The sequence below is a fragment of the Lytechinus variegatus genome, chromosome 14 (assembly GCF_018143015.1).
Source record: "Lytechinus variegatus isolate NC3 chromosome 14, Lvar_3.0, whole genome shotgun sequence".
NCBI classification, from domain to species: Eukaryota; Metazoa; Echinodermata; class Echinoidea; order Temnopleuroida; family Toxopneustidae; genus Lytechinus; species Lytechinus variegatus.
Window position 1 is genome coordinate 5,627,105 of NC_054753.1, and position 15,414 is coordinate 5,642,518.

The following is a 15,414-nucleotide window of genomic DNA, read 5'->3' on the forward strand; positions in this document are numbered from 1 at the left end:
ATTCGCCCACCGCAGCATGGCGACCAGTCTGCTGCCCTCTCACGTTGTGAAATTGGTCTATAGATGTAAACTTGGGAGTGAGAGGAAGTGTCATTTCAACCATTTTCTTTATTTCTAATGTTAATCATCTTTCTTATGAATAAATAACATAAATATCATAACAGGGGAAGAATATTGTCTAGTCTTCGATATCTAAATGCCATCCACAGCCTTACAAATTAAACAAAAAACTAAATTTTCATCAATTTTGCTATCCATCCGAGAAATGAAGAGTGTGATAACTTGGTATGTGGTATACTAATATAGATGAAAACTCTTGTCTTTTCTTACTAATTTCCTTTTCAGTTTGTTTTGATACATATCTGACATTATTATGTCTGGTACAATTCTTCTGGCATGCAGTATTTTTTTTCTAAGAATAAAACATTTTTCTGTTTTGAGAGTATGCAAGAGAAAGAAGTTTTCATATTATCCATTAAAGCAGAACTGGATCCACTGCTGATATTACTTCACTGTAGTATTATTGTGCACTTTGCTATATATCAAACTACTGCATGTTTGTAGAGATGATTCAAGGCTTAAGAAGAGAAGAGGGTATTATAGAAGCAGAGTTAGATGGAGAGAACAAGATAGAGGAAAGAGATGGGGGAGAGACAGGGTTGTGAGAGAGGATAGATGGGAAAGAGGTAGAATGATAAAAAGAAAATAAATATATCTAAAAGGAATTGTACATAAAAGAGGCTTGAATTGTTTGATTGATAAAAATAAAGGGGGGGGGAGCTTAAAAGATCTTATGAAATTTCACTTGTCTGTCTTTTTAATTTGCCTTTCTATGCTTGCGTGAGCACGGAATAACAATTTTTGCCTTCTAATGTAGTAGGTACTAATGGGTTCATTTATTTTGCAAAATGTTTGCAACACATGTTAGTTTCTTAATTATTGAAACTGCATTGCACCAAACTTATCACATCTTTTATGAATGTTTATTCTTCATTCACTTTAGTTTATTTTATCAAATTCGATGTAGAATTGTAAAATGTAATTGACAGGTACATATTGTGACTCCGTATATGTCGGGTATGAATTAGACCCAATTTAAATATATATATATATATAATTTTAAAATGTCTCTTAACAAATTTTCTGCAAAATGTCACTGAAATTATTAATTCAGTCAGGATTTGAGGTAGAAACACCAAATATATTAATAATATAACAGGTGCATCTCAATAAAGCAGGGCTCAAATCAGTGTCAAGTTAGAAAATGTGGAGGTGCTGTGGCCGAGTGGTCCAAGGAGCCTGACTAGACGTGAAAACCAGTGATTCAAACCCTATCCATGGCACTTATGCCAGTGAGCAAGGCATTTAATAAACATTTCTCTTTTTTATGTACATGTAATTGGAAATTCTATAGATGTTCTTTTTATGTCTGTATTTTTTTTTTAGAAAAGTTAGAAAATGGGATGGATCTGAGCCATTTCATTCTCTAGTGAGATGGTTGAACACTGTTAGAATTTCACATAATATGAGTACAGGTTTATATTAATTTCAATGCTTTTAAAAACTCTAATACAGGAATCAGAAGAATAATTATTTTCAAACGTTTTCTCAGTGTATACATTCTCTTGTCATAATTTCTTGTGCAATGTACTTTTTTCTTCCTTTTTCCCCAAAATGTTAATTGACTATTCTAGCCACAGCTGATTTTCATTTGATGGTGATTTTTTTTACCTGATGAATGCTTGCAAGCAACCAGAGGAACCAAAGGATTAAAATCCTATCCAAGGGACCTGGTAATGAGGATAAGTGACTTGCCAAAGGGCACTAGCACACCAAATGGGAATCAAAACCTGGTGAACAGCAATCCGAAAATCTCGCTCTATCACCCGTGCTAACAAGCCTCCTAATTATTTCAATATGAATCATGTTTGTACAATATTAGATGTTTGGATGGAATTGCAAAGCAGTGATCTACTTTTGGTACCCTCTACCCAAGTATTTAAAGGACAAGTCCACCCCAACGAAAACTTGATTTGAATAAAAAGAGAAAAAATCAACAAGCATAACACTGAAAATTTCATCAAAATCGGATGTAAAATAAGGAAGTTATGACATTTTAATGTTTCGCTTCATTTCAAAATACAGTTATATGAATGAGCCAGTTACATCCAAATGAGAGTCAATGATGTCACTCACTCACTATTTCATTTGTTTTTATTGTTTTAAATATGAAATATTTTGACTTTCTCATCATTTTCATGTGAAATGAAGTTTCATTCCTCCCTGAACATGTGGAATTCCATTATTTTGATATTTTGTGCTTCAGGCAAGGAGGTCCTAATCATCAAATTCGTCAAAATTGAAATATTGTATAATTCAAACAATAAAAAACAAAAGAAATAGTGATTGAGTGACATCATCAACTCTCTCATTTGGATGTAACTGGCTCGTTCATAAAACTATTTTGTTAAAAATAAGCGAAAACTTTGAAATGTCATAACTTTCTTATTTTACATCCTATTTTGATGAAATCTTCAGCATTGTGCTTGTCTGATTTTTCTCTGTTGATTCAAATCAACATTTTTGTGAGGTGGACTTGACCTTTAAATACTAGTACATGTATCAACAGTGAGTCTATTGAAATGACAGGGTACCAGAGGTTACCATGAGTGTGTATCAGGACGGGAATGTAACAAGTCAAGTGTATTTCCATGCCTGGAGCTTTCCTCTGCTTGGGATATCTAGGATTTCTTATGTAGGTATGACATCTGGGGTAGCTGTCACTCCAGTGGAGTTCTGCAAGAAAGTGGAATTCTAGTACCCTTTTTACACAGGATTTTCCTAACCCCGGACTATCGCTAACCCCGTACTATCCTTAACCGCGTACTATTTTTTTTCCCTTTTCACACATGCCAAATTGTTATTGCTAACCCCGGATAGGGAATGCTTGCTTTTTACACACGAAACTCGCTAACCCCAGACCAGTGGTTTTTGTCGATCATTCGTAGTACAAGTACTTCACTCGTTCACTTTTTACACATGCTAAACCCCGTACTATAGGTGGGGCTAAATTGCTATTTAGCCCCACCTATGCCTATGGTACGGGGTTAAGCTTAGCCCACTTTCGTTTTACACCAGCGATCTTAACCTCGTACTATCGCTCTTAGCACCGCAGTTGCTGGGATAACCCTGCTTTTTTGCACGGCCAAATACTCCCGTACTAAAGGTGGGGTTAGCCCACTTTGCAAAAATGCTGTGTAAAAAGAAAGTGGGCTAAGCTTAACCCCGTACTATAGGTGGGGCTAAATGGCAATTTAGCCCCACCTATAGTACGGGGTTAAGGAAATTTTAGCCTGTGTAAAAAGGGTATTAGAGTGTCAGAGCTGTTCACGCTCAAACAAGTAAAATGTATGAGTTTTTTTTTCAATCTCATGGTGCCAGTCTTAAGGCCCCCTCACACTTAACCGAATTGCTTGAAATATGCCTTGTGATGGCTGGCGAAAGGCATTATAAAAAATCGTTTTCAATGGTAACTGATATTAAATCATATGTTCTCTTCTTGTTTGGGTTCAAACACCTTCTGAACTAACAGCTCCGGCAATTTTGAACATGTTTGAAATTTCCTGACGAATTGAAAAATCGGTCATCTGTTTGAATTTGTATATTTAGTCTGTGGTAATCGTTTATGTGTTATTGTCACACATAGTTCCTCATTTTGCAGGCGAGACTGCCAGAGGCGTTCCACTTGTTGGGTTGTATTAAGCATTTGCTCGCCTTTGGCTGCAATTCACTCAAAGAGGTGAACCTCTATTCTTCGCTTGTCATATTTATCCTTCGCTTACTGTTCATGGATAAAATCTGACAATAGTTTAATACTGATTGCATGATTTGAAGAAAACTATTTGAATTCTTTGAATTTGCGTGCATTTGTCACGCTTTGCCTACATTCGGTCAGGTGTGAGGGGGCTTTTAACCATAACTCATGAACGTATATTCTAAGGCACTGTAAATCATTGCATGTTAATCTTATCGTAATAATTTTGTTTATCGTTTGAATATAAGAACCTGCTAACATTTTTATATTCCCTATGGTCCCCTTAAGCCTGAGGACGACGTACCTGCTGTGTTTGAAGATCTTTATCTTGAGGTTTTAAACGACTCAGAAACAACAACCAAGGAATCGCCGGCAGAGGCATCTGTTGATTCACTCCAAATTCCCAATACCTCTCAGGCCCCATCTTCTCCTTCTTCTGCGCAATCTCGAATAAAGAATTTTAAATTAGTAAGTCAATTTCTGAAGAGCTTATGCTGTATCAGCCTGCATCGATCTACATTTGTATTCTTCATACTCTCACATCCTGTGTACACCTTTCTACACTAGTATTTTTTTAATCAGCTGATGGAACCACGGAAATGTTGGTTGTTATTGCAGCTGAGGAGAACCTATTCTGGCTCAATCAAGTTCAATTTGTTCCCCTTTGTACTTTCCTTTTGATACTGTTTTTACCTTGATAAAGGAAAGTACTAAAAATGCTTCTTAATGGCATGGAATACTGCCCCCCCCCCCCCCCCGTGTTTCTATCTCACTAAATCTGGACCAAAAATTTCCATTTTCCATTGCTCTTCTGTTCTACTTTTCACTCTACATGATGCCCTCTTATATATACACACTGTACTTGGACTGTATTTCATTTCTTTGTTACCAATCGTAGTATTTATCCTGTTGGAAATTGTCTTTCTATTTAATCATCCTGATGTGCATAGTATTGCTTCACTTGTCTTTCTTCACTTTCAATTCATTTCATTTAGCGATCAGTCATGAAGTCAGTTAGATTTAAACTGGTAAGGGTCCATGCTCTATGTCATCGCTGACACACCACACACAGGAATTCAAAAACCACCAGTCATCACTGAAACCCCACTCACAGGAATTCAAATACCACCAGTCCATACTGTCATCGCTGACACACCACACACAGGAATTCAAATACCACCAGTCCATGCTCTATGTCATCGCTGACACACCACACACAGGAATTCAAATACCACCAGTCCATGCTCTATGTCATCACTGACACACCACACACAGGAATTCAAATACCACCAGTCCATACTGTCATCGCTGACACGCCACACACAGGAATTCAAATACCACCAGTCCATGCTCTATGTCATTGCTGACACACCACACACAGGAATTCAAATACCACCAGTCCATGCTCTATGTCATTGCTGACACACCACACACAGGAATTCAAATGCCACCAGTCCATGCTCTATGTCATCGTTGACGCACCACTCACAGGAATTCAAATACCACCAGTCCATGCTCTATGTCATAGCTGACACACCACACACAGGAATTCAAATACCACCAGTCCATGCTCTATGTCATTGCTGACACACCACACACAGGAATTCAAATGCCACCAGTCCATGCTCTATGTCATTGCTGACACACCACACACAGGAATTCAAATACCACCAGTCCATGCTCTATGTCATTGCTGTCACACCACACACAGGAATTCAAATGCCACCAGTCCATGCTCTATGTCATCACTGACACACCACACACAGGAATTCAAATACCACCAGTCCATGCTCTATGTCATCGTTGACGCACCACTCACAGGAATTCAAATCACCTGCAGATCACACAAGTTTTAATAACTGTGATAATATTGTTTTATCAATTGCTGACTAGAAGATCCCAATTTAAATCTATTGGGAATTACCAAATACAGTAGTCCACAGCTTAAATATTGATGAATTGCTGCTTATTGCATCATCTCATTTGAACAAGCACAATCTACTCAGTCATCCTATGCACTATGTCTTATGAGTTACATTCAGCCATACCATTGCATACTATGCTCAAGAAACTTCTTGCTAGAGTTGATGGACTATCTGTGTTATAACAAAATTTATTTGCAATAAGCAGCAGGTTGAAAAGACTATTCTAAGGCTTTAACTTTAAGGTCAGGGGCCGCGGAACTTTTTTCCAAAACTGTACAAAACGTAAAAATTACCACATGATTGTGATTTTGAGGATGGTCAGCCCCCCCTCTTTGAAAACCGTTCCACGGCCCCTGAAGATAGCTTTGCTTTCTAAAACTCATAGCCCAATACAAAGAAGGTATAAGACAAAAATGAGTGTTGTGATTATCTTATACCAACTTATGTGACATTCCCTGATTTACATGTGTGTGAGAACTAAGATTTATATTCTTTTACTTACTAATACAGTTGTGTGTCTGATCCATATGTTGCTCATGTGAGATCAACTTCTGCAAAATTTTGACTTGAACAAATTGATTTTTGCAATTATTCGCCTTGTGCACATTGAAGTCGTATAATGTTTTGACTTGTATGAGGTAACTTTATACAAATATCAGACTTATGCAAGGTTGTAAAATGCAATATTTAGACTGCTGCAAATTTCTTCATGGAAATCTAATGACTATATATGAAAGACTTACATTATATTGCATTTGTTTTACCTACATTATGTCAGATAAGCTTATGCAATTTGTTTACCCATGCAAGATCAACTAAATGCAGTAGTTCTTATTTCAAATCACCTTTTAAATGCATTAGTATTCTTTTAGCCTGATGTTGAATATTCCCTGTGAATCTTATATTGACAACTCAGACCTACATCTTTCTATTTCATTAATATGCTTGCATTTGATCTGTCTCCTTTTCCCAGACATTGAAGATTTGTAAGCTTATTTCATATAATCTGTTTCATGTGATTATGTCCCAAACTTCCATTTCCCGTTTCAAATATTCATTAGGTGTCTTCACACAAGTCAATTCACTGCTTTGCCACATGTACACATATGGTTTCATGTTTTCTTTTCTCTACATATATAAATTGTATTATTGGTAGGGATAAGTTACTTAGAATTGATTCTGCTAAAAGTGACTGCTTAACATGGCTCTGGATAGAGTTTCACAAAGATTCAAGTTTGACTAGAATGTAGAGATAACATAAAATTGTCAATTGTGAAAACCCTCTCTTTACTGATCAAAATGAAAAAAAAAATTAAACAACAATAGCAAGTTTTTGATTTGCACGTTGACTAGTGCACTGTGACGAACTTCAAAGTGTGTCATAATAGTCTGCTTTGTTTTTACGGTATACACAACCGCTGGAGTAAACCGCTGGAGTAAATCACCACATGGCTTCCATCAATGGGCAAGGATTTGATTGCTCGTTTACTACATTTCGAACGAGCGTGATCTGAGTAGATCCACATTCATCATTATGATTTTGACGTGTCAGGAATGGCTTGCACATGCTCAGTGTCTTTCAATCATGTGCTCGACTGACTTTGTATAACATCAACACAAAGCAGACTATTATGACGTACTTTCGACGCAGTCCACTAGTTGACGTGCAAATCGAAAACTCCCTAATGACTGTTTGGTCACATCTGGCAGACAATTCTTATATGGAATATATACTCATACCACATATTATTTTTTTATTGTCAATATTGTCTAAGAAGCGCACATTCTATACATATATGTTCTTTTCAGCTTTAGCAATCAACCCCACATTTACTTTCAAATTGTCTCTATTGGTTCAAAAATCATTAATACAAGTAGAACATATCTAACCTTCATAATACTTCAGCTTTTGGCCAGGTAAGTAATATTTGTGTCCTTGTTGATATTCCAGGGTTAAACATGGATAATTGTGACTGTAGGAGCTTGATTTAGCTCACTTCCTCAATGATTAATTAATTGTAAATGAGTGTGTATTCTTTTTTTTTTGGGGGGGGGAGTTTAAAGTTCAGAATATTTACTGTGAAGTTTGTTATGCTTCATTGGTGTTTGTTTTAAAGGGAGCACACAATGACCAACATTGTTTTTTGTCTGTCATTGACTATGTGTTATGAATGTTTAGTCTTAAAATGCAATACAGTTTTTACCTTTCTACAAATACAGATATTTGTTTTTAAGTAGCCTATGATTTTATTTGTCATAGAGAAAACAAAATGTTTGGAGATAAAAATAAACTTGCTTTGCCACTGAATACCACAATGTTAGTGGTATGACTATGTCGCCATTCAGGTAGACCTCGGCACTGCTAAATATGTTGCATTGTGGTTAAGGAACCTGGCCAGATTCAAATAGTTGAAGAGTTGAGGTGGCGCTGTTCTGTGGAACATTGGTAAATGTGATGAGTGCAATTAGATGCTTGGAAGAGACGGGAGGAGATATGTGGGAATGGGTGATTTCAAGTCCGGTGTTGGCCTTGGTGTTGGTGTTAGTGTTGAAATTTGGATTGCTTCCCCTGGCTCCAAAACTTATTCATAGTTTGTAAAACTGATCCAGATCACATTATTAACACCTCAACAAATAGTGACTTTTCTGAACTATCTTCATTTTATTTTTTGGCGTTATAATCGTCTAAAAATTGACCTAACACCAACACCAAAAGGTCAACACAGAACTTGAAATCACCCAATTTGAGTATAAGAAGAAACTGAGAACAGAGAGGGAGAGGGGGAGGGGAGGTTTGGGAGAAAAAAAGAAATAGAACGGTACAAATAAAAGATTTTGGAGCTGTTTGGATTATGACCTATATCACAACGAATTAGTATGTTACATACTCTTCTTTATAGTGAATACAACAGTGCTATCTCTTCTTATTTATCTCTTACAATTGTCTTTTTTCCTGCCGCTCTATAATTTTGTATTAACCTGGTATCTTACTCTTGTCATTTACTCTCTTGAAATATCCAAACCAATTTTAAAAATCATATCATTCATCACGTTTGATGAATCATATTGACATTTGTATTCAAACAAAGCTGTTGTTGTGATTGATTATGTATCCCATTGCTGCTTTCACATGATATTATGTTGTGTTTACTGTTATCCTGTCACATGTTTGTATTAATCCATCAATTTAACCTTTTATGTATATTGCATTATTCCTATGTCATGTTATGGGTCCCGATAGACGAAGGTTTGACATCAATCACAAAATGACAATGAAGAAAATTGTTGTTCTTTGGTAATAAAATTGATTCCAAATCTTTGTGATGCAGACCCTCACGACTGCCTTCTAATGTTCATATATTTGGTAGCATGATCTTTCAATATTAATTCATTCAGTAATATCTCATGTGTTTTGTAATTCTGATTTAAAATCTTCTGCATGTATTCTGAAACTTTGATGAACAATGTCTGTTTGTGCCAGAGTTTTGGAAAACAGAAAATGTCCAATATTTCAAAATGTATAACTTGTATGTTTTACTGGCCTCCTTATAATCAAAACAGTTTCAGTGGTGGAGCAAAAACGTGAAAATTCCCCAGAAAGTTGTTGATTTTAGATTTTTAAATTATCTCTACATTAATATGAGTCACATTTTGCTGTCCATGGTTAAATTTTAACCCCAAATTTAGATCTGTGTTTAAGTTACAACAAGAGTTCAGAATATAGGCCGTTGTTTCAGCATGAAATTTTGATTTTTTGATCCAAGCTTATTTTTATGCTAATATTCTTTTAATGCAAATCACTAACATTTCATTGAGCTTTTTATTATTTTTATTCTTCAACATTGCATGAATAAAACAATCACTTGTATGTTGTATCATATATTTGAAAGTCTAACATTCCTTATCAGTGCTAAATATTGAGTGTAATGATGACATATGAACTAATGTGTGAATTATGATTTTTATAGTAGCAATGGCACTTGAAATTAAATGATTGAGTGCACTAATACAAGAAAGAAAATGTTACATAAATGCACGTTACAAACAGAAGAACAAAACAAAATGTGATTGTTCGTTTGTTTTATAAAGTTAATATGATTATTAGAAAGTTAATGAAACTTAGAATTGCTGCATTTATAATGCCCATACTTTTCTAGTTCTCGGGTAAGTGCAAATGATAATGCTTCATTGTTGATAATTAAAAATATTTGTATATGATTAATGGAAATTTTAAATGTCAACCATGATTTTGAAAGGGAATGTACATGTAGTATAAACATATTGAAAGAAAGATAGACTACATATCTTTTGAAAGAATTGGTTCCTTTTCAAGACCTTGCCAAAGGTTAGCTAACATATCAAACCGTACATTACAAAGTACAGGGAATAGAAATCGGGGCAGATTTGTCGTAATGACTAGTCAAAATCAAGTCTTCAGGGTTGAATTCTAGGTCATTTCACTGGTCATTCACCTGACCAGTAAAAATTAGATTGAAATCTGAATTTTGATTACTACGTTCTTTGAGAAAATGTATAGATATTCATAATAATGTGTTTGAGAGTAGATTGAGCTGTATCTCATTTTACTATTTCATGTCCTTGATTCCTTTATCAGAATTTCAAAGTCAAGAAGGACAAGGAAAAGGAGGTGATTAGTCCAACGGAACCTATTCCTGGGGAGAAGAAAGAGACAGAGAAGGAGAGGAAACAGAGGGAGAAAAGGGAAAAGAAAGAGAAGAAAGAGAAAGAGAAGAAGGAGAAAGAGAAGAAGGAGAAAAAGAAGAAGAAAGAGAAGGAAGAAGTGGAGGAGGTACCATCTACTCCAACAACTCCATCAACTCCAGTGTCAACTCCACCTGTTCCATCAACTCTTGAGACACCGGAGAAGATAGAAGTCAAGAAACCATCCCCAGCTCTTCAGAGGAAACCATCAGGTAGGTTCTATCCACACCAGAAAATGTTGATTTGAATCAATAGAGAAAAATCAAACAAGCATTATGCTGAAAATTTCATCAAAATCAAATGTAAAATAAGAAAGGTATGACATTTCGCTTAATTTTCACTAAACAGTTGTATGCACAATTTGGTGATAGAGAGTCAGTGATGTCCCTCACTCACTATTTCTTTTGTTTTTTTATTGTTTCCATTAAGATACATTTGTGAATCAAGGATTGCAAGCTGAAGAGCAAGTACAATGAAAATTGAATTTATTTAATCATGTTGGGATTATGTGAATTAACTTTGCTAGCAAAAAGTGACCCGTCACTTGTCAGATATTATACTTATTTTGGTATTTTCTTAACAACAACTTTGCATTTACTACCTGAACCATTCGGGACATTTTTTTTTCATTTATATTAGTCATTCCATGCCTGGGATTCAGTTCAAATTCATGTTGATATTGTTACCACATCTGGTATTTACAAATCTTATCCTGTGACATACTGTGTGTTTTGATCTCACAGGTAATACAGTGTAGATATGAATCTTACAAAAAATGTATTTTTTTTGTACAGCCCCAGTGAATAAATTCAAGGATTCTAGCATGAGCCACCTATTATTGAAGGATAAATTGATGCAGGATAGAAAGGAATTGGAGACGCAGCAGAAAGAACTTAAGACAAAGATAGCAGACCTGAGGTAAGCCTGAAAAACAACACTCTTAACATGTAAAAAAATCAACCAGTATCAAATAATACTTGTAAATCCATTAGGGCTGAAATACCACAGGTATATTGAGAGATAAGTGCAGTTTTGGGGGGCAAGAATAGGGATATGGCAAGGATCTAAATTTCAAAATGAATAGCAAAATCAAACAGTTCTGCCTACATATTTGTCAGGTTTGAGCCAAGAACTTCAACAAAAGAAACTTATAGATCACTGAAATATACTTTTAACTTCCCTTTTTAATCAAGGACTTGAGGAACCTCATCACATTTAACACTTATCCAGTCAATCCAACACCAAACAATCTCACATTGGTTGCACACCGAATATCAAATCAATTCAATATCAAATTATACAAACTTCCAATGGATCAAATTGTTCAACTAATAAATAACACATTAATAAGTGCATCAACTTGCTGGAAAAACAGATTTCAAATTAATCAAGTATCACAGTGTAAAAAATGACAAAGACTACTAATGCCTACATGCATATTGGCCAATATTGTCAAAAGTCAATTGTATTCATGAGTGTCAGTTAAATTCAGTTGCGATGTCCCAAAAGGTTCGTTCATGAACATGTGGTTGAAACTTAGACTGGAAGTGCAAGTTCAGAAATAAACGTTTGTCACCAACTCCATAAGGTTTGTCTATAAAGATGTTGATAGAAACTATCAGAAGCATACGTCACCTATACGCCTTCATCAAACCTACGGTAAGCAGGATCAGAACTGATGACTGAAGAATCAGTAGGGTTCGGCCATGATATACAACAGAACGCGGTCTGGCAGATCGCACAGTTGGCTTTCAAGTTTGGAGCGCTGGCCCAGGCGTTAGCAACTGTCACTAAGTCTCACTAAGTACATCCACAAAGAAGGAGCGTAAGTCCCCTGCCGTTTCACTGAGGTAGCAGGCGATCAAATTCCAATGTCCAATGTTGCTGCCACAAAGGGGCCTCACAAAGGCGTCTCCGGTGTCAAGCCAAGACTCAAAGGGCGTGGCCGAAGTCTAGACAATATCCTCAGTAATAAGAGCTACCTGTAAATCATAACCAATGCTTGCGTGTAACAGTAACCATTCCTTTTATAAATGTCAGTATTCATCATAATACAACAGGATATCACTTATCATACCATAGTAATTATTATTCATAATGCATTTTAACTGCAAGATATTTTATCCACTGCAAATAAGGACAAAGTACATGTAAAGATAATTCAGTGAATTAAGATTTCAATATTCAGAATACACATTTCAAACAGCATTTGTATTATTACTCTCTAACCTGTCTATCTTTCAATTAAAGTGGAAGAAATGTAAGGGTATAATTCAACTTACAACTTGACTTGTGAAAATAGGCCAGAAAGGAAGACACAGGTCCTCTCTCTCCAAAAGTCAATAGGCACAGTGCTTGCCCAAGCTATACAAGAAAGGCAACCCTTCACACTATCTCTCACTCCACACATCAGCTCACACACTTCCATTCAGAATCGCTCAAGCCAACACACAGTTTCTTTAGAGGTTAATTTGCATATCAAGTCAAACTGTAGCTCCTAAAGTTGTGCCTGCAATAAAGGAATCAAGAATGCTAATAGGTTAACTAGCAAAAGAACTGAGGGATATCTGTCAAAGAAATTAGTCACACCTGACAGTATTTTAGAAGCTGTGAAAGATCGTGAGTCCAGCGCAGGGTTTAGAAGCATCAATACATTATTTCAGTCCTTGTATTTGCTCGAATAATCTTAAAGCTTTTTTATCACATTTTTATTGATAGTCATAGATTTTTATAGATTTGCATGTTTATGGTCTTATTATATTATGATTTGAACCTAGCAATTGGTTCCAGTGGACCATGTCCTCTCTATGCTGTTTGTAACAATCATTATCATTATGAGTGCATATGTTTCCTTACAGGGCTAAGAAGATGTCATCTTCAGATGCAATTGAGAAAGAGAAGATACAGAAAGATATAGATGTCATGCAGAAAGATTTACGAGAGCTTAACAAGAAACATGTCAAAATCTCTGCGGAAATTGATGATGCTACTGGGAAGAGGAAAGATGCAGTAAGTTTGTGTTTCTTATTTCCATCTCTCTCTCTCTCTCTCCCTTTCTATCTCATCTGTCTCTCTCTTTCTTTCTATATTTTCTCCTATAGTTTCCCTTGTATTTACCATTGGTTTCTCACTCCCCTTTCCCAACCTGCCTTAATCTCTCGCTTTCTCTGTCCATGTCTCTTGCTACATGTATCTCCATTTCTTGTCTCGCCCACCAGAGGTGAAGGGGAGACTAAGGGATCCAAATGTCATCTGTCTGTCGTCCGTCCGTCACAAAGCCTTGATTATCAGTGCTCCGAAGTGTATACTTTGACGATTAAAATTGTATCAACGATTTAATGATGTTCATTCGATCTGATTATAGTCTAAGAATTGGCTTTATTGATTTTGTTTTGTAATATCTTTATAGAGTGATTCCTCATCAGAGGTGAGTTGATTTTTTCAAAGCTAGTAGAAGCATTGTGCAAGTGTTGTTACAATTCAAACCTTCCTTTGATATTACTTTCAAGACCTTTTTTTCTTTCTATTTTTGTTGTCATATACCCCTTTTTCTAACTTTCTTCGCTCTTGTTTGTCCGCGAATGCTGTTACAGTAGATCTTGTTCTTTGATTGATGATAAAAGTATATCACTGCATCCTATTTGTATGATGATATTCCTTTACAAGTTTTTTTTTATATATATTTATCCTCCCCTCCCTCCCCGTTCTAAATGTTGTTCTGAGCATGCTTATATACATACATGCATAAAAAATAAAATATTTGAAAGTAAATGTTCATAGAAATATGCAGTACTGATATCTTGAAAGATGTTTTGCTGAAATGTCAATGACCAATCAAGATCCTTGTTGCATGTCAATTTTGTTCAAAACACAGACTGGTAGCCAATCGGGCATTCTCTCACATTTACAAACTTTCATTATCCTCTGTGTAAATGAGCCCTGGAATGAAAAGAATAAAGTGTTTGAAAAGCTCTTTGTACTATCTACATGTAAGCAGTCCTATTGATTTCAATATATTTTTTTTATTAAGCCTACTCTCTTTCCCTCCTCCCCCCCCACTGGTTGTGCCCCCTCCTCCCCGCCCTCTTCTTAATGTTGTTCTGGGCACGCTTATATACATACATGCATACAAAATAAAATATATGCAAGTAAATGTTCATAGAAATGTGCAATACTGATATCTTGAAAGATGTTTTGCTGAAATGTCAATGACCAATCAAGATCCTTGTTGCATGCCAGTTGTGTTCAAAACACAGACTGGTAGCCAATTAGTGGTGTTCTTCCACTTTTACAAAGCTTCATAAACCTCTGTGTAATTGAGCCCTGGAATCAAAAGAATAAAGTATGTAAAAAGCTTGTACTATCTAAGCAATCCTATTTTCAACATCAAAGCCTGATATATCATGTTTGATAAACATCCCATGTGAATTATACATGTATTCAACAGTTGATTTAAATGTTTTTTATTTAGCCTACTCTCTTTCCCTCCTCCCCACCCCCTTCTAAATGTTGTTCTAGGCATGCTTATATACATACATGCATACAAAATGAAATATTTGAAAGTAAATGTTCATAGAAATGTGCAATACTGATATCTTGAAAGATGTTTTGCTGAAATATCAATGACCAATCAAGATCCTTGTTGCATGCCAGCTGTGTTCAAAACACAGACTGGTAGCCAATTAGTAATTGAGCCATGGAATCAAAAGAATAAAGTGTGTAAAAAGCTTGTTACACTATCTATTTTCTACTACTATTTTCATCATCAAAGCCTGATATATCATGTTTGATAAACATCCCTGTATTCAACTCTTGATTTCAATATTCAAATCTTACACTAGTGCACTGACCATTTATCCACTTTTTTTTAGAAAATAATAACGGCATTTATCCAATGTGGAAGGTATAATGTGATAATTGAACAATTTCATTTTCTCTGCATATAAGTATGAT

At 35.6% G+C, this 15,414-nt stretch overlaps 1 protein-coding gene and 1 long non-coding RNA gene across 7 annotated transcripts in view; one reads left to right on the top strand and one right to left on the bottom strand.

Moving 5' to 3' along the window:
• LOC121427845 (titin homolog) overlaps positions 1-15,414 on the top strand; it is a 54,791-nt gene that overhangs the window by 35,040 nt on the left and 4,337 nt on the right. For 3 of the 6 annotated variants that reach the window (XM_041624414.1, XM_041624415.1, XM_041624417.1), the window contains 4 exons: positions 4,103-4,282; positions 10,355-10,673; positions 11,256-11,379; positions 13,320-13,470. In XM_041624414.1, coding sequence (XP_041480348.1) covers positions 4,103-4,282; positions 10,355-10,673; positions 11,256-11,379; positions 13,320-13,470 — 774 coding nt within the window. The remainder of the gene's footprint in view (positions 1-4,102; positions 4,283-10,354; positions 10,674-11,255; positions 11,380-13,319; positions 13,471-15,414) is intronic. The other 3 variants (XM_041624416.1, XM_041624418.1, XM_041624419.1) reach the window with 1 other exon arrangement.
• On the bottom strand, positions 11,628-13,051 carry LOC121427846. Its single transcript, XR_005971719.1, has 2 exons — positions 12,744-13,051; positions 11,628-12,443 (listed from the first exon to the last, which is right to left on the bottom strand). It is a non-coding gene; the product is annotated as an uncharacterized LOC121427846 (long non-coding RNA).